The sequence below is a fragment of the Bubalus bubalis genome, chromosome 1, assembly GCF_019923935.1.
Source record: "Bubalus bubalis isolate 160015118507 breed Murrah chromosome 1, NDDB_SH_1, whole genome shotgun sequence".
NCBI lineage: Eukaryota > Metazoa > Chordata > Mammalia > Artiodactyla > Bovidae > Bubalus > Bubalus bubalis.
Window position 1 is genome coordinate 10,358,787 of NC_059157.1, and position 20,588 is coordinate 10,379,374.

The following is a 20,588-nucleotide window of genomic DNA, read 5'->3' on the forward strand; positions in this document are numbered from 1 at the left end:
CCACTGTGAGAGTCCCTTTCAGCATAAGGACCTACCTAAACCGGGTGTTCCCTGACCATCTTCCTCAGAGCCCCAGCCTACAGGGTCTAAAGTACACTTTAGATCCTCTATCATATTCTGTAACAATACGTTTAGTTACATGTGTGACTCATGTTTGTTCCTGCAAACTGAGCTTCAAGGTGACAGGAATCCATGTTGGGTTGCTTTATACACACCACCTAACACGGCCACTTTTGCAGTTGGGCTACGGAGGCCGGTGGCTGGGAAAGCATTTAAGAAGCTCTTGGAGTAATATGAGTCAGAGTAATGTCTGCAGGAAGTCCCTCAAGATAGTTAGGAAAAAGAAGAATTTATAGACTCTTCATCAAGATCTTCATTTACGCAGCTGTTAAATCCAAGGCTACAGTTGTGGTGAAACCATGAATAAAAATACATCTTCTGTGGTATCATCCGGTCTACTTGAAAAGGATCCTGCCTTTCAGATGATTACAGTTCTTCTGTGGTATCATCCGGTCTACTTGAAAAGGATCCTGCCTTTCAGATGATTACAGTTCTTCTGTGGTATCATCCAGTCTACTTGAAAAGGATCCTGCCTTTCAGATGATTACAGTTCTTCTGTGGTATCATCCAGTCTACTTGAAAAGGATCCTGCCTTTCAGATGATTACAGTTCTTCTGTGGTATCATCCAGTCTACTTGAAAAGGATCCTGCCTTTCAGATGATTACAGTTCTTCTGTAGTATCATCCAGTCTACTTGAAAAGGATCCTGCCTTTCAGATGATTACAGTTACCAAGAAAACAGGCCTTGGTCTGAAGATCCTAGGAGGAATTAACTGGAATGAAGGTCCATTGGTATATATTCAGGAAATCATTCCTGGAGGAGACTGTTATAAGGATGGATGTTTGAAACCAGGAGATCAACTTGTCTCAGTAAACAAGGAGTCCATGATTGGTGTATCATTTGAAGAAGCAAAAAGCATAATTACCAGAGCCAAGTTGAGGTCAGAATCTTCTTGGGAGATAGCATTCATAAGACAGAAATCTGACAGCAGCCATTTAGAAAATCCATCTTGTTCATCCCTTTTACAAGCTACAGGAGGATATGGACCTCAAGCCTCAAAATTTAGCCTTATTTCTTCTCCTGAAATACTAATTCCAAAGACCTCATCCACTCCCAGATCTATGGATGCCATTTTACCTTCTTTTAGGAGGAATCAGATAAAAACTGGATACAAGAAAACAGAACAGATTTCAATTACTTCTTCAGACAACAGCCCTACAGATATGTCTAATACAGATATTGCCCCTGCTTGGACTGATAACTATGGGCCACAAGGAAAGATTTCCCTAAATCCGTCTGTTCGTGTTAAGGTAGGGAAACTGGAAATGGCTCTAAATTATCTCGGAATTCAGCCCACAAAAGAATACCACCAAGCTCTGAGACAGCAAGTACAAGTAGACCCAAAGGGGACGGTGTCTTTTGGAGATTTTGTCCACGTTGCCAGAAACTTGTTTTCCTTGCAATTGGATGAAGCCGACGTTGGTGCACATGAAATTTCCAGTATATTAAATTCACAGATTTCTCAGGAGACAGGTGATTCCTTAGAAACAGATGAAATAGAAAAGTTTAAGCATGAAAGAAATAACGCCTTGGAAGAAGTGAAGACACTTAAGGAAAAATTATTTGAATCGGAAAGGCAGAGGAAGCAATTGACAGAAGAACTCCAGAATGTTAAACAAGAAGCCAAAGCTGTGGTCGAAGAAACAAGAGCCCTGCGAAGCCGGCTTCGTCTTGCCGAAGCTGCACAGAGACAGGCACAGGGAATGGAAATGGATTACAAGGAAGTGATCCATCTGTTAGAGGCTGAGATTACAGAGCTGAAGGCTCAGCTTGCTGGTTATTCTGACCAAAATAAAAAACGTGTTCAGGAGTTAAGAAAGAGAATCACAGTACTGGACTGCCAATTGAGAAAATCAGAAATGGCTTGGAAAACTTTTGAGGCATCCACTGAAAAGGTTCTCCATTTTGTAGAGTCTATTCAAGATGTATTTTCTGATAATTCTGCACCTTTGTCAAATTTAAGTGAAAGAAGAGTTCTGTTAGGTTCCCAGATGTCCCTCATGCCATTGGGAAAGAATGGACACAACATCCCAGCAACACTGGCACGTGAGTCTAAGGAACTTGTTAAATCTGTCTGTGCCATACTTGATATGGATTGTCTACCTTATGAGTGGGAGGAAGCTTACACAGCAGATGGAATCAAGTACTTCATCAATCACGTAACACAGACTACGTCCTGGATGCACCCCCGTGATGAGCGCACTGAACTTGTCTTGCTCAGAGGAGAATGAAGAGGATTGTTCCAGAGAACCTCCCGACCAGAGGAACTGATGATTTTCTGTGGGAAGCTGCGCTCCATGGTCTTCCAGCATCTCCATCTATACAGATAACTGAGACACAACATCTAAACAAGGAGTAAAACACACACTCGTTAGTAAAATTGTGAAATGGAGACTCTGGATTTAAGCTGTTTTTGTAAAACTTTTGGATAGAACTGTATACATTTGCAAAATTGATTGCCACTATAGTAGTTCTTTAAGAATAATCTAGTCCTATTTTAATCATATGTAATTAGATTTTATAATATGTATAATTTTTCATATGGAGAAGGCAATGGCACCCCACTCCAGTACTCTTGCCTGGAAAATCCCATGGACGGAGGAGACTGGTGGGCTGCAGTCCATGGGGTCGCTAAGAGTCGGACACGACTGAGCGACTTCACTTTCACTTTTCACTTTCATGCATTGGAGAAGGAAATGGCAACCCACTCCAGTGTTCTTGCCTGGAGAATCCCAGGGATGGGGGAGCCTGGTGGGCTGCCGTCTATGGGGTCGCACAGAGTCGGACACGACTGACCGACTGAACTGAACTGAACACAGCTACAGGCATGTTACTGTGTAGGAGCTACACACTCACCAGTTAGAGTGAATTTGCCTCATAGCATTTAAGCATGGTGGGGGAGGTGTAGAAAGTGGTGTATTTACAGTCCGAGGTACTGCTTGTCCTCAGGTAGAGAAGACAAAAGTATAACACGTAAAAGATGTGCCTTATCTCATACTACTTGGAACCCTTTGAATCAGCAGGCTATTCAGGAAAGGCCCCTGATGCAAGTTCTTTGTCATCTCATGCACAGAGGAAATGGTCACACTTGTTCTGACCAACCTTGGGCTTGAATCATTTCCTGTCAGCTCTGGAGACGCCTTGAGTGCAGAACCAGACCGTCTTGGGCAGGGTGATTTGGCTCCAGCACGTCAGTCCTGCCCTGAGAAGAGAGCCTCCATGATCCAAGTGCATTTCTCAGGGAAGCCCCAGGGTCTGGACTTGGTGAGTCAGCTCCAGGCTGACTAAAACTCCCTGCCGCAGAGAGATCCTCTGAAAAAATAATTTGCCTGGTGATAAACTGTCTTTTTTTTCTCCCTCACTAAGCCATGGCAAAATTACGGAGCAAATTCATTGAGAAGGATCTGAAAGATAATAAAATATGACAGTTGAAGTACTTGGAACCTGAAAGGTTGCTTGTTTCTGTTGCAATGTCTTCGAGTTTAAGTCAGGAGGAAAGGATTGGGAGCAGGGAGGAATACAAATTATTGGGTAAGTATTCACCAGCTCATTAATTAAAGAATGAACCTCTGAAATAGGGGAAGTTTTCTCCATTATTTGAATCATGAAAATGAAGCTGAGAAGTTAAATGACTTGCCCAATGTCACAGAACTGGGACAGAAACTCACTGCGAGGGCTCCTTCAGGTCCTGTTTCTGCTTCGAGTGCAATGTTCTCAGGGAAATCCAGGCTTTCAGTTAACCAGAACACACACACACACACACACACACACACACACACACAGCTTATTTACTTATCCAGTATACAGCCAATACCATCAAAATGTTGAGAAATAACATGTAATTGTTTTTGTTTCCAAATATTAAGTCAGAATAATTAGAATAAAGTGTGCTAGTCTCTTTATTGGCTAATGAGTTTTAGTATAAGTCATTTGAAATGGACATTTTTATAACTCAAAAGTGGCTAAATGTTGGCAGTTTCAAATTGCATTTGTCTTTGAATGGTCTGTCTCTCCTGACACCACAATATTTTATCTCTATTTTTAGCGCTTAGCCTATTGGCAATTACACGGTAGAAATCCAGTAAATGTTTATTGAAGGAATGAGCCAAATTATATTATCAAAGCTACAGACATCCCAGCTTGCTACACTTTTTATGCAAAGATATACCATTTTAATAAAATAGAAGGTAGCTTTCTAAAGACATATTGATGCATCTTGGACTTTGGAGTTGGGAAAAGTCAGATTTTCCCGACTGCAGGGCAGGTGACTTACCCACTCTGGTCTTGAGTTTTCTCATTTCTGAGACAGAAATGGAACAGCTTTGAAGATGGAATGGACCACTCTTATCCTGGGCTTCTCAGGTAACACTAGTGATAAAGAATATGCCTACCAATAGCAGGAGGCATAAGAGAATTGAGTTTGATCCCTGGGTCAGGAAGACCCACTGGAGAAGGACATGGCAACCCACTCCAGTATTCTTGCCGGGAGAATCCCATTGTCAGAAGAGCCTTGCAGGCTCTGCAGTCTAGGGTCACAAAGAGTCGGACATGACTGAAGCGACTTATACACTCTTACACTAGGTACTCAGCAAATGTTATTCCAGACTCATACCCCTACTCTTAAATTACCATTTGAAAAGTGAAAGCATTATTTCATTCTTTTTTTTACAGCCGAATAGCACTCCATTGCGTAAATGCACCACATCTCTATCTATTCCTCTGTTGATGGACATTTAGATTGCTTCCATTTCTTGGCTACTGTAAACAGTGCTGCAATGAATATTAAGGTGCCTGCATCCTTTTGGATTATGGTTTTCTCTGGTTATATGCTTGCTTAGAGTGGGATTGCTGGAGGGATAAATCATGAGCTTGGGATGAACACATGGACATTACTATACATAAGACAGATAACCAACAAGGACCTATTGCATAGATCAGAGAACTCTACCCAATATTCCATGATAAACTATATGAGAAAATAATCTATAAAGGAATGAATACATGTATATATGTAACTGAGTCACTTTGCTGTACACCTGAAGCTACCACCTTATAAATCAACTATACTCCAGTAAAATTAAGCTTTTTTTTAATAAAATAAAAAGTGAAAGTAAAATATGACAGTAGAAAGGATTACCATATAAGAATAATTGTTACTATTTAATTTTTAGAGGAAAGTCCTAAAATGTTTGTTGTTTGTAACGATGGCTTCAGCTAAGCCATGTTGACTAAAATGCTTAATAGGCAACGAAAATTTTTGAATTAAAAAAAATCATCATTAGAATAAAAATATGCACCAAGTATTAATTACATGAATACCTTAATATAAGAATACAGAATAATAATGTGAACAAGTTAAAGAAAATAAAAATTCTAGTTGTAAAGACACCTTACATAGCACAGGAAATTATAACTTTTATCTTGTAAGAAACTTTAATGCAATATAAGCTGTAAAAATACTGAATTACTATGGTGTATACCTGAAACTAATATAATATTGGAAATCAACTCTCTGTCAATTAATAAAAAAAGGAAAAAATTCTAGTCGCTTTTCCTTTGTGGGAGAGGTATCTTGGTTACAAGAAATTCTATTTTTATCCTGTGAGATGGTAAACTTCCTGTGTCTTAAGTTCATTACCATTGCTCTGCCCTGTGAAGATGATAATGGTCAGCAAAACAGCTATTTTGGTACCGAGTAAGGCTGCAAAATCTTCCTCATCAGCAAAATTGAAGGGAGAGGCAAGGAAAAAGTGTTTATGTTTGCAATTAAGTGGGTCTCTTGATATTTAATAATGAAAAAAAAAACAAAGCCTTTTGTTGATCTAAAACAATTTGGTATTTTAGGGAAAAGATAATTCAAATGGAAAAATGTCTTAGATTTTGTTTTGCTGCTATGTATGCAGATACACTTAGTGTAAAAAATCTTATTACTTAATGTGTATTCACTATAGGGGAAGATTTTCAAATTATTTTTGGCCTTTCTTCTCTTGAGTGGAAATGTCCTAAATATTGTTTGGTTTTACTTTATTTTAGAAACATGAAGATCTTAATAGGGCTTCACTTATTTCATTTTCTAGGGATTGCCATTATGATTATTCAGGAAATTGATTTAATATCCTCTTTCTTCATTCACTGAGCATTCAACAGATACTTATTATTTACTAGGTGCAAGGCCCAGGCTTAGCCTTTGAGGACCTAGTGACTTACAAGAAAAAAAATAAAGTCTTGCTTTCATTAAGTTTATTTTCTGGGTGACTGCTCCCACTCTGATAACTAGAATTCATGTTTCATTATAATTCACAGTGATACAATATTAAAATGACTTGGTTCTTCTATGTACTTGGATTTGGTCTTCCTATGTTGATGAGGTTGGTCTTCCCTGGTGGCTCAGGCAGTAAAGAATCTGCCCGCAATGCAGGAGACCTGGGTTTGATCCCCGGATTGGGAAGATCTCCTGGAGATGGGAATGGCAACCCACTCTAGTATTCTTGCCTGGAGAATTTCCTGGACAGAGGAGCCTGGCAGGCTACAGTCCATGGGGTCACAAAGAGTCAGACACAATTTAGCAACTAACACTTTCCTACATTGAATAGAGTATACTTGTGAACATGTGCACATTTATTTCAAGCACAGTCATAATTTAAGTTCAATTCAAATTCAACTGAGCAAATATCCATGAAGCCCCAGTTCTGCAACAGATACCATCATGGAGTTTGGGTGCATTAGATCAAGTCTGGATGAATTAGACCAAGTCCTTCCCTTAAGAAGTTAATGCCTTGGGGAGAAACTGGGAGACAAGACTTGGAGAGAAAAACCTGACAGGGAGTACAGGAAAAAAAACAAAAAGCACTGAAGCACAGTCCTAAATTTTAGGAATTACCTTCATAGCGCAGACATTTGACTTAGCCCATAAACTGTAGAAGACTTAAATGGGGGAAGATGTATTCAGGGAGACTACAGAAATCTTGTTACTCTAAGTCCGGTCCACAGACCAGCAGCCTTGACGTCATCTGGAAGCTTTTTGGTAAATCAGAACCTCAGGCCTCACCACAGACCTCCTAAGCCTCCTGAATTTTAACAAGATTCCCAGGTAAGCTGTGGGCCTATTTGAAGACAGTAACCTTGACCAAAGTGTCTGGAGTCCAGAGAGTATGGATGGCAGACAGGCTGCACAAGGAGTGAGAAAGCTTGCAGCAGAATCAGGACTACCTTCAATCAAACTGGGATGTGAGCAAATTCTAGTCTATCTATATTTCCCCAGGAGGTTTACCACTTTCTTTTCCGAGATATTGCTATCGTGTGTGTTTTTCTTACTGCCTTATGTTATTTGTTTTGAGGTTTGCCCACTTTCCACCTTCCCCCAAATTCACCACTAATATTTGTCTTTGCATCTCCTGAACCAAGTACTTAAGAAATGATTGGAAAGAAGTATCTAAGTTGTAGTTATCTAGTCATTAACAGTGAGGCACTTGGGACTTCTTGGTGGAATCCACCTTCCAATGTAGGGCACGTGGGTTCCATCCCTGGTCAGGGAAGTAAGATTCCACATGTCACAGGGCAGTAAGCTGTTCAGCTGCAACTAGAGACGTCCCCAAGCTGCAACAAAGACCCAGTGCAGTCCAACAAAAAAGAAAAAAAAAAGGTGCTGGCTTGACCCAAATTACTTACAGTTCAATATTGCAGCTGGATGGAGCTGCCAATCATCTGTTTATTTATTTATTCAATAATTACTGAATGCCAGGCATTTTCTACCGTCCCTTCTGGCATGGATGTTTTCCCCTTCTACTGCCTGTCAGCATCTGAAGCCCCTAAGCCTAACTTACTGCTCTGAACAAAGCATGTCATTATTGATCATGTCATCAGCAACAAGCTCTGCACCTTCTCAATTGAAAATAAGGTTTATGCTTTCACTGACACGTTAAAGGTTACTAACAATTAGGCAGGGCATGCAGACGCCCTGGGGCGTGGAGACAATGGCTAGCTGTGCTTAGTCTGAGTTAAACGCTCATGAGAAGCTTCCTTAGAAATGAGTTCTGATCCAGGTTGAGGAAGAGGAGCATTTCCATAAGCAGTGAAAAGGGTGAGGGCATTTTCGGAAGACAGGATGAGTACAAGTGTAATCGAGAGAAATGCTTTATAACAAGTTGCTGGCGGTAGTTAATCCGGCCTGTAATAGGTGCTGAATAAATAATTTTTACTGAGTCCCTGTTAAGGTACATTAAATAGGTACTTTAAGAAAGACAAAGTATTTTGTTTTTCAGGCTAAGGAGGTGGGACTTGATGCCGGAGGCAGTGGGCAGACACTGAAATTTTTGAGCTGGCAAGTTGTGTGTGAAGTGGCATTTTAGAAAGCTAAGTCTAGCTATGATGTCAAGGACACCATCAGGGGTAAGAGCTCAAGGCAATGAACTCCATCAATAACAGCCATGCTCCGGTAGACGGTGACAGACCCCAGGGTAGGGTGACCGTGGCGCTGGGAGAAAATGAGTGGTTAGAGAAATAGCACAAAGGATAAAGCCAATGCGCCTTGAAGTCCTGTTGATGGCTCAGCTGCAATTACCTCTAAAATCTAACTACTTCTCTCCATCCCATGTCTTATGTACAATGACAATCGCCACCTAAAAGACATACATAAACCCTTTCAAGCTATTGCTACCCCCTGGCCCTTGCCACTAAATGCTGCCAGGCTGACCTTTTGAGAACACAAACCAGAGCACTGCCTTCTCTGGCGTGAGATTGGTCAACGTCTCTGTTTCCACATGACACAATGCAAACTCTGTCACCCGTGACACTGGTCCCCGGTGACTCAGCCCTGCCTCGTCTCCAGCACAGGCTGTTCTCACCCTTACTCTTTGAGCTCCAGCAACACCAACTCCTTCTCATTTTCTTGGACAATCCATGCTTTTCCCAACACAAAATCTAGCTGTGAATTAGTCCCGTTCTTTGAAACTCTCTCTTCTCCATCCTTTGTCAAAATGGCTTCTACTCCTGTACACTGTGGCTTGTATTACAAGGGAGTTTAGATCTGTAAATCAGTAATATTTGGCAAGTCCCTGAAAATACTTAGGAAATTGAATGAAGCTCACATTCAAGAAAAGAAATACCCTTATGTTTTGTAAAAAAAAAATCTAGACCATGTTTTTTTAACTTCCTTTTTTATTGACCAAGAGTCTCTTGCATTGGCAGGTGGATTCTTTACCACCGAGCCACCAGAGAAGGCCTAAATTTAGAATTTAGAAAGGTAATGATCTCACTTAGTCCCGGTCCCTTATATTATCAGGAGGTGGAAACCCAGCAAGTAAGTGACTCACCTCACGGCATCTATCAGAAGGGGACTAGAACCGGGTCTCCTGATTCCATGTTTCATGGAGCCTCTTGGACACTGAATACAAGAGTGGGGAATAAAAACTGTTAAGCATCAGAGTAAGGAACACATGGAGGATCAAATCAAACCAAATGTGAGGTCAAGGCAGAATTCTTACATTGTCCTTTCCTGTGTTCTTATGAGGTTGGAGCCTCCTTGGAAAAGTTGACAAACCTCACAAAGCTTTAGTTTCCTCATTTATAAAACAGTGACACTAAAACCTGCCTTACAAAACTACTGACAAGATTACATGATGTTAGCCAGCATCCTACAAGTGCCTGAGTTGTGTAGACATTGAAAACATATTCATTTTCCCTCCATCAGCCGAGATGTGGCCTAACAGTGGACTCATCACTGTTGCTATTCAGTGATTCAATCATGTCTAATTCTGTGCGATCCCATGAACTGTAGCCTGCCCGGCTCCTCTGTCCATGGGATTTTCCAGGCAAGAATCCTGGAATGGGTTGCTATTTCCTCCTCCAGGGAATCTTCTCCATCCAGGGATCCAACCGGCCTCTCCTGCATTGGCAGGTGGATTCTTTACCACTGCGCCACCAGGGAAGCCCTAATAGTGGGGTCACGTTAGGTGCTAAACCAAGACTCGTTGGTTTGACTTGCTTTCACAAGCAACAGACTGCCTTCGGCTTAGTTTTATCCTGGTTCTTTCTTTCCAATTTCGGGTGCGTTCTAACAAAAGGTCAGAGGAACCACAGAAGCAGATGGCCTTCCGGAAACGTGTGCCAAAGGGCTGGCTGTGTGTCTTAGGGGTGACGTCTCCACCCATCACGCTGCTCCGAGTCTCAAGGGCAGATCCCCAACATTGTATGTGTCTCTTCCTGCACCCTCCCGGGTGCCGACTGCAAGTCTGACAAGGAAAATGTGCTGCGATCATCACACGGGGAGTGGACAGCTGCTCCAAGGTGGAGACTATTGTCCAGGCCCTCCTGGTAACAAAAAGAGGAAAGGGCCTATCAAAGCACTTCCTGCCTGCAGGAGCCACGAGCTTCCATTAATTCTTCGCCCTGAGTCAGTCTGTCTCCCTCGGGCTCGTGGTCCACTGTCCCAGAGAACAGGACAGGCATTTTTAGCAGTTAATTTTACACCCTTTCCAAACACTGTGGTTTTCAGGAGGGGAACTGGCTTAGTTGTTCAGGGACAATGCACTTATTTATTTAAAAAAGAATGAAAGAGTATGGATCAAGCAGAAAGGGCTTTTCTGTACTCTGCTTACACCTATCAACTGCTCTGGCCCTGCCATGGGGTCCATGGGGATGAGAGTAAAGTCTCTATCCTTCTTGACTCACAAAGGAATTACAGAAAGCCAGCAATGAATACGCGCTGCGTAGGACATTGGTAAAATTCACACCTAGGGAGTGAATGAGCTAGCCATGTTGTGCTCAGTTGCTCAGTTGTGTCCAGCTCTTTGTGACCCCATGGACTGTAGTCCACCATGGAATTTTCCAGGCAAGAATACTGGAATGGGTTGTCGTGCCCTCCTCCAGGGGATCTTCCCCACTCAGGAATTGAACCCACGTCTCCTACTTCTCCCTCATCCTTTACCACTGAGCCTCCTGGGAAGCCCATGAGCTAGCCATAGGAGTCCTTAAAATTTTTTTTTCTAAATGAATGAGTGAATATTGTGAACCAAAGTTCTAAATGAATGTCTTAGTTTTATGTGAACCAAATTAACTAGCAACAGAAAGAGCTGAAAAAAGCCTTTTTAAATAAGTGACTGAGTTTTGTGAACTAGTCTGGATTTGATCACTGGAAAGTGAGCCTACAGAGTGATTGCCAGAAATAAGGTTAAAAAAAAAAAATCTTATACTGGGTTTCAAAAGAAGATGGATCCTGGGCACTGTGTGTACAAATAGGAGAGACAGAAAAGCAGAATTTGACAATTTCTTCTCTAGCACTTTCATGGTGAGAGCCCCTGAGAGCTAATATTGCAAAAAAAAGTAGTGGAGGGTAACCCACTTCTCTGGTGGATGCGTCGGTCAACAGCCTGCCCATCAACAGGCGTGTGAATGAGGCCATCCCACATTGTTCAGCCGCCAGCTGACCTGCCAGCTGATCACAGACAAAGGAGAGAACCCAGTCAAGGATGGCTAGGTCATCTCAGGCCAGGAGAATCCCCAGGCTGCCCCATAGGATTCTGAGCTAAATTGAGCACTTGTCGTTTTGAGTCATAAGTATTGGGAAGGTTTGTTACACAGCAAAAGCTTAATGTTGCAGTGATCAGTAGAGAAGAGATTTCTGCTGCGAGGTTAGTTCTTCAAATCTTATCAAAGCCAAGCTGACACGTGCCCTCCAGACACTGATTCTCCCTTTTGCTTTCATTTACCGTTTGCCCTCCTGCTTGGCAGTTCAGTTTCTCCCGTGAGGAAATAAATGAGTGATTTTGTTCACACTCAGGTGGTGAGTTTGATTAAGGTGACTGAGTCTGTCTTTCAACCCTGGTGCCCCCACCACTGAGCTTCTGACCTTTCTTAGCTGAGGAGCAGAGTTCTGAGCAGTAATACGTCCAGCTTGTCCCTGTTCTGTCCAAGCAACCAGCTCTGTCCCATGTTCTTGAATGGTTACAAGCCTCCCTAACAGTGATGTTGAATTTTTAGACTTGGAAAATTAATCTGTTTCTTACATCAGATTCAAAATAATAAGAAAAAGTTATACAAAAGTAAGTTAGTGTTAGTCACTTCAGTCGTGTCCAACTCTTCAATTCCATGAACTGTAGCCCGCCAGGCTCCTCTCTCCATGGGATTCTCCAGGTTGCCGTTCACTTCCCCAGGCTATCTTCCCAACTCAGGAATTGAACCTGGGTCTCCCATGTTGCAGGAGGATCCTTCACCATCTGAGCCACCGTGGCTTCCATTAAAGAGTAAAGGTTCACTGGAACAGGTGTGAAAGCCAATCAAGCTAATACAGGATCTGGTCTTGACATCTTTTGAGGATGATGGAGAATCCATGTGCCCTTCGACCCCATCAGAAGTGTGAAGATGTTGACATCTTCAACATCCAAAGGTATGTAGAATGAAAAGATGGGGCTTCCCTGGTGGTCCACTGGCTGAGACTTCAAGTTCCCAAAGCAGGGGGCCCAGGTTCAATCCCTGTTCAGGGAACTAGATCCCACTTGCCTCAACTAAGACCCTGTGCAGCCAAAGAAACAAAAAGGAAAAGATAATACTTGTCCCCGCCTGTATAGTGTGATCCTGATGAACTTAAAAACCAGACACCCGGATTGCTATTTTGCCTCCATATTTTCCCATGCTTGCTGGGGTGACTTATTTTAGTCAAATTATGTCATGAAAAGCTTGCTTAATGTTGCACTAATATAATGTTAGCTGTCGGTATGATAATACATTTAGGTTTTTTTCTCCCCTCAGCTTCCCAACTGAAACCAGACAATAACCCGTGGCATTCCATTTCTAAAAACATCCCACAGGGCTTTTTTCCACAAAGGTTCCCATGCTTCTCCAGATTAGAAAACCCTCTAAAATCTGTGCCATCTTTCTGAAATTCTTGCCGTACATGGTACAAGGTAGAGAATCACTTTGGAGATCAGCACGGTGTTTCTTCAGTGTGTCTATTTTTTGGGATGTTTAAACCTCCACCTTCTCATCCCCTCCTTTCTTCACTTGCCCAGATGAGATGGCCATGACCTGGCGGTGACTCATGGTACATGCCTGAGGCTGGAAGGAGCACGGAAAAACAACACTTTTCAGCCTTATACCCATAACCAGAGGCCCCCAAATTTTGTCCAAAACAACAGAATTAGATGCCATCAGCAAACTCTGTTCACAGATGTTCAGAGAACATGTTCATTTCCACTGAACATCTTGAAACCATTCACGTGTGAGGAAAAGCATAGAAAGTGCTTAGTGGCAGAAACCCCTTCCCGTCCCAACTCTTTCAACACAATCATGGCCCAGGCCATGGCTCAGTGACTCAACTCCAGTGGACTCCTTCCAGCTGAGCCCCTCTTTGAGGTGTGGGAGAGATGAAAAGGAGATAAAAAGGATGCAGAGGAGTGTGTGTTGATTTCAGAGATTAATCGGATGATAAATCAAATATCGTGTGTTTATGTGCTGTGTGTATGTTATTAACTATCTCCCCATGTTAGGCTCTGTGCTGGAAACTTTTACATTGTTCAACCACAGGCATAGTGCCATACGTGTCCCCAAGGATCTTGACCTTATAGATACTTAACTCCCAATCATTTATTCCATGCTTATAATAGTCAAAAGAATAAGTATGGGGACTTCCCCGGCCAGCCAGTAGTTGACTCTGTGCTTCCAAAGCAGGGGCTGCACGTTTGATCCCTGGTCAGGGGACTAAGATTCCACACGGTGCTGGGACACTTCAGGGACACTTTAGAGACACTAAGGACACAGACAAAAGATGGCAAGGTGAGAAGCCTCAGAGGAAATCAGCCCTGCTGACAAGTTGAACGTCTGGCCTCTAGAATCGCGAGGAGATCAATCGTTAAGCCACCCATCCTGTGATACTTTATTGTGACCATCCTAGTATACTAATATGTGTGCGTGTACATGCTTTGTCGCTCAGTCGTGTCCAACTCTTTGTGACCCCATGAACTGTGACCCGCTGGGCTCCTCTGTCCATGGGATTCTCCAGGTAAGAATACTGGAATGGATTGCCATTTCCTTCTCCAGGGGATCTTCCCCACCCAGGGATTGAACCCAGGTCTCCTGCATTGCAGGCAGATGCTTTATGTCTCAGCTACTAGGGAAGGCCTAGGAAACTAACATGGGAGGTATAATAATCCTTAGTCTATAGATAATAAAGGAAAAGAGATTAAATAATTTACTCAGAATTTATGCTTAGTTCTGGATGGCCGAGGCTGGATTAGAATACAGTTCTTAAGCCTGAAGCACTGTTTATCTTCCCGCCGTTCACCACATAGCACATCTGTCTATCAGCATTCTAACAGGCAAGACCAGTGCTGAGAAAATCCAGATCAAAGATCTCCAGATCACCACTACCTTGTGTGTTCTTCCCCAGTTCAGATGCTCTCTTACCCCTGATTTCAATCTTCCTCCCTGCCCATTCTCCCCTTAACATGAAAACCACATCTTCTCAGCAGAGGATACTTGTTTTTAGGACAAAAGCATTTTATCACATGTTAGGATGCTAGATTATGTAAGTGATTGTCAGTGATTAGCGCCGAACCTTCTTTTTGAAAAGACTGACTTGTCCCGTTTAAGGAATGAATTCATCAGGATAGCAGGCAAGTGGGAAATATATTTAGGAGAAGAAAGGTCTTCCATCCACTTGAAAAATGTGTGTTTGCACTGCTAAGACTGTATGCCTTAAGGGAGTTCAGCTAATGATGATCAGGTAAGATTTCTTAGAGTGTAGAATTTATGAGCAAAGTCAGAACGGTATTATTTGACTACGAGATCGGAGAGGCATCACGTAATTCCAGAATAAGGTAACAGGCACACGTTGGGTCAACAGTGGGATTAGTCAAAACTGTATCGAGGACTGCAATGTACCTGGGGAGACATGAGTGAACTGAAATGAGCCCCAGCTTCACTATGCACAGTTGGGGACTTTAATCTGGGTTAGTGATTCTGGTTCAGACTTTGCAACAACATCGCCTGGGGAGTGATTTAAGAACAGCGATAACAGGTGACCAGCTCTAGAAATTCTGAATCGTTAAATTCAAGGCCCTGGATTTTAAAGTCCCCCCCAGGAGATGCTGAAAACAGTAGATTTGGAAATGAGTGCCCTCCTGGAGGTATCCCACGAAACTGGTTGGAGAAGATGCCCTGGTAATAGCACTTCAGATGCTGTGGCTCCTATGACTCCAGGATCAGCAGGATTCCCTAAAACCTTTCAGATGGTAAACCCTGAGCTTGAATAATAAACGTGGACAAACTGCAGGAGAATAAAAAGAAAATGTAGGGAACAGATGTTTTTCTCCTAATCAAATATGTATATCAAAGCAGAGAAATATCAGACTGAAATTCAAGGAAATTCCAAGAAATCTCAGAAAAGAAGCAGAAGCTTTAGTCTACACGCACTACAATGATTAAAATCCAAGAGAAATTAAACTCCCATCAAAATATATCCCTTTTGGGGTCTGTTTTTCAATTAGGGACAGAATTAATATGCTAAGAAAATCTCTGACCAATGCCATCAAATCATATCCTTTTTAGTCATATACTAAAAGAAGACACACACACACACACACACACACACACACAGTGGAATACTATGCAGCCACAAAGAAGAATGAAATGCTGCCATTTGCAACATTGTGGATCAACCTTGGATGTATTATGCTAAGTGAAATAAGTCAACAGGAAAAAAAATGGTATGATTTCACTCATATGTGGACGTTAAAAAAGCAAAACAAATGAACATTCACAATTAAATAAAGACAAACTCACAGAGAACAGACTCATGAGGGATCTAGGAAGGGAAGAGAGTTGAGAGCGGGTGAAACGGGTAACGGGGGTCGCCTGCGTGGTGATAGACGGTAACTAGACTTGCCGGTGATGATCACTTTGTAGTGGATACTGATGTCAGATTATGATGCTGTACACCTGAAACTTACATAATAAAATAAGTCTTAAAAAAAAAGAAGAATCCACACAAAGTTACTTCCCTCACATTCTGCCTTCAGCGACCACTAGTAACGACCAAAACTTTTAAATTAGACTTCTGGTTTAGTGAAGAGAAATCCTTTTCATATGTGGAATACGAACAGATCCAGAAAGAAATCCTATCTTGTAAGATGGTAGGTACAGCTGTTATTTCCCCTGTGTGTAGAAGTTGAGATCGAAAAGAGTCACAGCCATCAATCCAGTCAGATATATTTTTCTTCCCCTTACAGATGAAATCCAGAGATTAAAAAAGGAATTTGCTTCAGGCAGAGTTGGGAAAAACCCCAGAACATCAGACTCAGTCTGGTGGTGTTTGTTCAATACCATGTTGCTGCTCAAGGGGCAGGAAATAAAGGCACAGGAATCAAACTTCTGTGTTCCTCCTGGGACTCTGTATGTTGTGTGTGTGTGTGTGTGTGTGTGTGTGTGTGTGTATGTGTGTGTAAGGCAGATGGAGGAAGAAGGTGCCCACAACAAAAGTCTTCCAACTATTTATCCACTTTTTTTAAAAGCACTGCTGCACCTTATTGGGACAGGATTTTTATTTCCAAAATTCTATAAGGTAGTTTTGTCAATACATGACTGAACCAAATCCACTATCAATGTGTGGATACATTAAACCAAGACACATTTGTGTGTCTGTAATGATCACTGAGAATATCCAGAAACTTTGTTTGAAGAAGAGTTATTCAAAGGGAGAGAGAGCTTAGTAGCCATTAATCTATAATATTTGTTGAATGATATTCTAATATGTCAGAGAGGGCAATGGCACCCCACTCCAGTACTCTTGCCTGGAAAATCCCATGGATGGAGGAGCCTGGTAGGCTGCAGTCCATGGGGTCGCTAGGAGTCGGACACGACTGAGCGACTTCACTTTCACTTTTCACTTTCATGCATTGGAGAAGGAAATGGCAACCCACTCCAGTGTTCTTGCCTGGAGAATCCCAGAGACGGGGGAGCCTGGTGGGCTGCCGTCTATGGGGTCGCACAGAGTCAGAAACGACTGAAGTGACTTAGCGTAGCATAGCATAACATTCTAATATGTGTTAGGATTCTTAGACACATTCTAAGATTCAAACATAGACACAATTTCTTATAAATTTAATTAGGAATTAGTCTGTGGTCCCCTCAATCTGGTCTCCAACACTTTTTTTCTAAAGTCTGTTTCATCTTCAGCTTCCACATACTTACTCATTTATCGTTGAGTTGTGAAAAGTCATGTAGGGCTTTTCACCTGAGTAGACCAACTGTGAGACAAGTCTGGAAAAAAAAAAAATCACTATAGACTCCATGTGTTCGGTTGTCAGGCTACGCATTACTTTTGGAAATGTTCACTGTATCTTTCATGAGGCCCCATACATAGTTACCCATCCATGGTCAGGCAGTAAGTCTTACTCTTCTACTGAAAGTCCTTCATGATTCCTTCTCCTTTTGGAGTAAAATTAATACTCAGGCTTGCATTTAAGGCCCAACTGCCTCTCAAACGATTGCTTGAAATGCTTATGCCCCCTAACCAGGAACTGCCCAGAAATTCTCATACAATTTACCATCTTCCCACTTCCTTGCCTTTGCAAATGCTATACCTAAACTCCAGAATGACATTTTTCCCCTCCACCCTCCTAACTTCTACTTTGAAACTTCTCTATGGAATCTTCTGGGATCTCCTCAGGTTGGGATAGGTTTTCTTCAGTGTTTTTGCTACTCTCCAGACACACATACACACACACACACACACACACACACACACGCACACACACGCACACAGACACGGGTGCTCCCATCGCTTCCTGTTGAAACTGCTATCATGTATCTCACTGTATTCGTCGTAAAATGCTTTCTGGCTCTCTGACAAGGAGACTAGAGATGCTTTCTGACCATGGTGATCCCCACACTGGTGCTTACTACATTTTTGTTGCACAAATGGAGAAGGTAGAAACCCTGATTCCACTCTAGAGCTCCCTGAGTGTGGGAAAGGGAGTCAACTGAGTTACAAGCCCTTCTGGGGAGCCCTCATGTGGGGTTCAGAGGGGCAGATTTAGGCATTCTGAAAGCCGACATGATTCCTAGACCACAGCTTAATCATCTGTTTGTTAGGAAGACTCTCCAAGGGAACAGCAGTCACATTCTCCGACTGCCTTCGGACAATGGGGAAAAAAATACCAGGCAGGCACATATCCTTTCTCAGTAAACTTCATCTGTTGGAGACTCCTGTAGATAAAAACCCTCCTTTGCTGTGGGCCGGGACTGGGTGGCTGAGGAGGTCTACACTGAGTGAGTAAAACCATGAAGCCCTAGTTTCTGATTTCCCCCAACAAGCTAATCTAGACCCAGAACTTTGACTGTCAACTCAGAAAAGAACATAGATGTGACCTTATGTTCTGAGATGCTAACCAGGTGTTACTGTAACTGTAGATTTGAAAGGCTACATCTGAGAAATCTTTAACAATTAAAATGATTGAGAAGCATTCCTCATGGAGTTCAAGTGCCAAATAAATAGACAAACAGACACAGGTCAGACTTTTCAGAGGCCTTGCTTCTTTCCTATCTTTCTTACTATTAATAACATATAAGTACTTGCCACTTCAAAGGATGAAAGAGAATTTTAGCTCCTCGTGGAGAAGCAGTCTAACCTAGTGGTTAGGAAGGAAGGCGTGCTGGATTTGCTTCCTACCCTCACTCACTGTGTCACTGATCAATTTACTGGACTTCTGATGCTTCACTTTCATGACTACACATACATAGACACACGCATGCACAAACATACTTTTATACCACAGTATAGTTGTTATTATTATGATCTAATGATACCAAAGTATTAAGGAACAATTTCATCTTGCAGCTTTGATTTCTTCAGTTACAATGAGCTATCTTGAGATATAGTTGGTCATTCCTGCTCCATAGAAGGATTTCTGAACTGAACTAATCCCACCTGTTCTAGTGATGGATCCCTTCACCTCATATGAAGTAATAAAAAATACCGTGAAGTTAAAAATCATCCTTGTGCACTGATGCCAACTTCTGTTCTCCATGAAGGAAGACAGCAAGTTTGAATTATAATCCACAGGAAGAGGAATTATTCTCTACACCATCATAGATCATGATCATATCCAACTGCTTTTTAATTTGCACCCCCCCCCCATGTTATGGTCTTGCAATCAGAAAATAATGGCAATATCCTGTGAGATAACTGAGTTCGTGTATGCTTATGTGAAAAGTGGTGAGATACGCATGCCCTCTATTGAAAACAACAGAAGCAGAGAATATTGTTACGAGTACAGTATGTGTAATAAATGCAACCTTTGAACACCTGTTCAGCATCTGAGATGTGTTTAAACCCCTTAAGTAGAAAATAAGTTGAATACTTTCACTGGGACCATGAAATAGGATACCTTCTCTGGAGGAGTTAAGTTACTAAATTTTTTTTTCTCAAGCAGTTCATCAGTGTCTTTGGGGGATCCTGGATGAACAGAGAAAACGTGTCACTGACAGGCCCTATCAGAGATAGGAGACTTCTTCATTTCCAGAGCTTTCACTTTGATAATCTCCAAATACCATCACTAACCAAGCCCCCCACTGGTCAAAACTGTTTCTTTTTTGTTCTTATTTTGGTTTCATGGATATCTTTGCAAACCAGACAGAAATGATAAATACTCCTCCAGGAAAAATGCGCACACATGCGTGCACAGAATTCTGCATATTGATTTGTGGTTTTTATGGATGTTGTCATGTAAAAAAATTCCTTTTTCATGGAATGATTTATTTTATCTGTAGTAAACAAATCAATTAATATTTTAAAAGACTTAACTACTTAATTTCTTTTTATAAAATGTGCTATTTAAAAACCTGGCATATAACTTTCCCAAAAGATATCAGATTTTTCACTTTTGTTTTACCATGATCAGCAGTTTCAAAAACATTTTAAGGTGTTTTTTTGAAACACTTAGTTCCTAGAGAATTTTTTAATTTCTTTCTGCTAGGAAAGCACAGCAGGCATTGCTATATGCCTTCTTAGAAATATTTTATTATAATTCTATGAGGAAATAAGCAAAGAGAATGTAGTGTTATTCCCATGTTGGTTTGTAATAAATAAACATTGATAAGCCACAAAATCTTGATCATAATTTGGACTCTGACCCTCAAATATATTGCTTTGGGAGAAATAAATGAATACAACTCTATAGCCACAGAGGAAAATTTTCAAAAATATGGAGAGAACAGCCTTTTACAACTTACCTCCTATGGTACATAAACAACAATATTGATGAGCCAATCTATGTCTGTATTTTATAGTTTAAAGTTGGGACAGAGAAACTTCCTATATACTTGAGGCAAGAATTCTCTTTGAATAAATGTGGCAAGCAATATAAAAGCACCTCTTATTCTTAGAGTAAAATCCTTAGAAAAGTTCATAAAACTTTATAATAAAAATCACCATCTTATTTTTCCTTTGAGATCAATCACCAACACCAAAAGCAGC

The 20,588-nt window shown here is 41.6% G+C and overlaps 1 protein-coding gene across 1 annotated transcript; it reads left to right on the plus strand.

Moving 5' to 3' along the window:
• The first annotated feature begins 754 nt into the window (after positions 1-754).
• Positions 755-2,728, plus strand: LOC102398586 (syntaxin-binding protein 4-like). The gene has a single exon (XM_044929330.2). The coding sequence runs from the start codon at positions 778-780 to the stop codon at positions 2,350-2,352; it is 1,575 nt and encodes a 524-aa protein (XP_044785265.1). The 5' UTR covers positions 755-777; the 3' UTR covers positions 2,353-2,728.
• The last annotated feature ends 17,860 nt before the right edge of the window (positions 2,729-20,588 follow it).

Coding starts and splice junctions, on each gene's coding strand:
- LOC102398586 (XM_044929330.2), top strand. CDS start 778: ATGATTACAGTTACCAAGAAAACAGGCCTTGGTCTGAAGATCCTAGGA.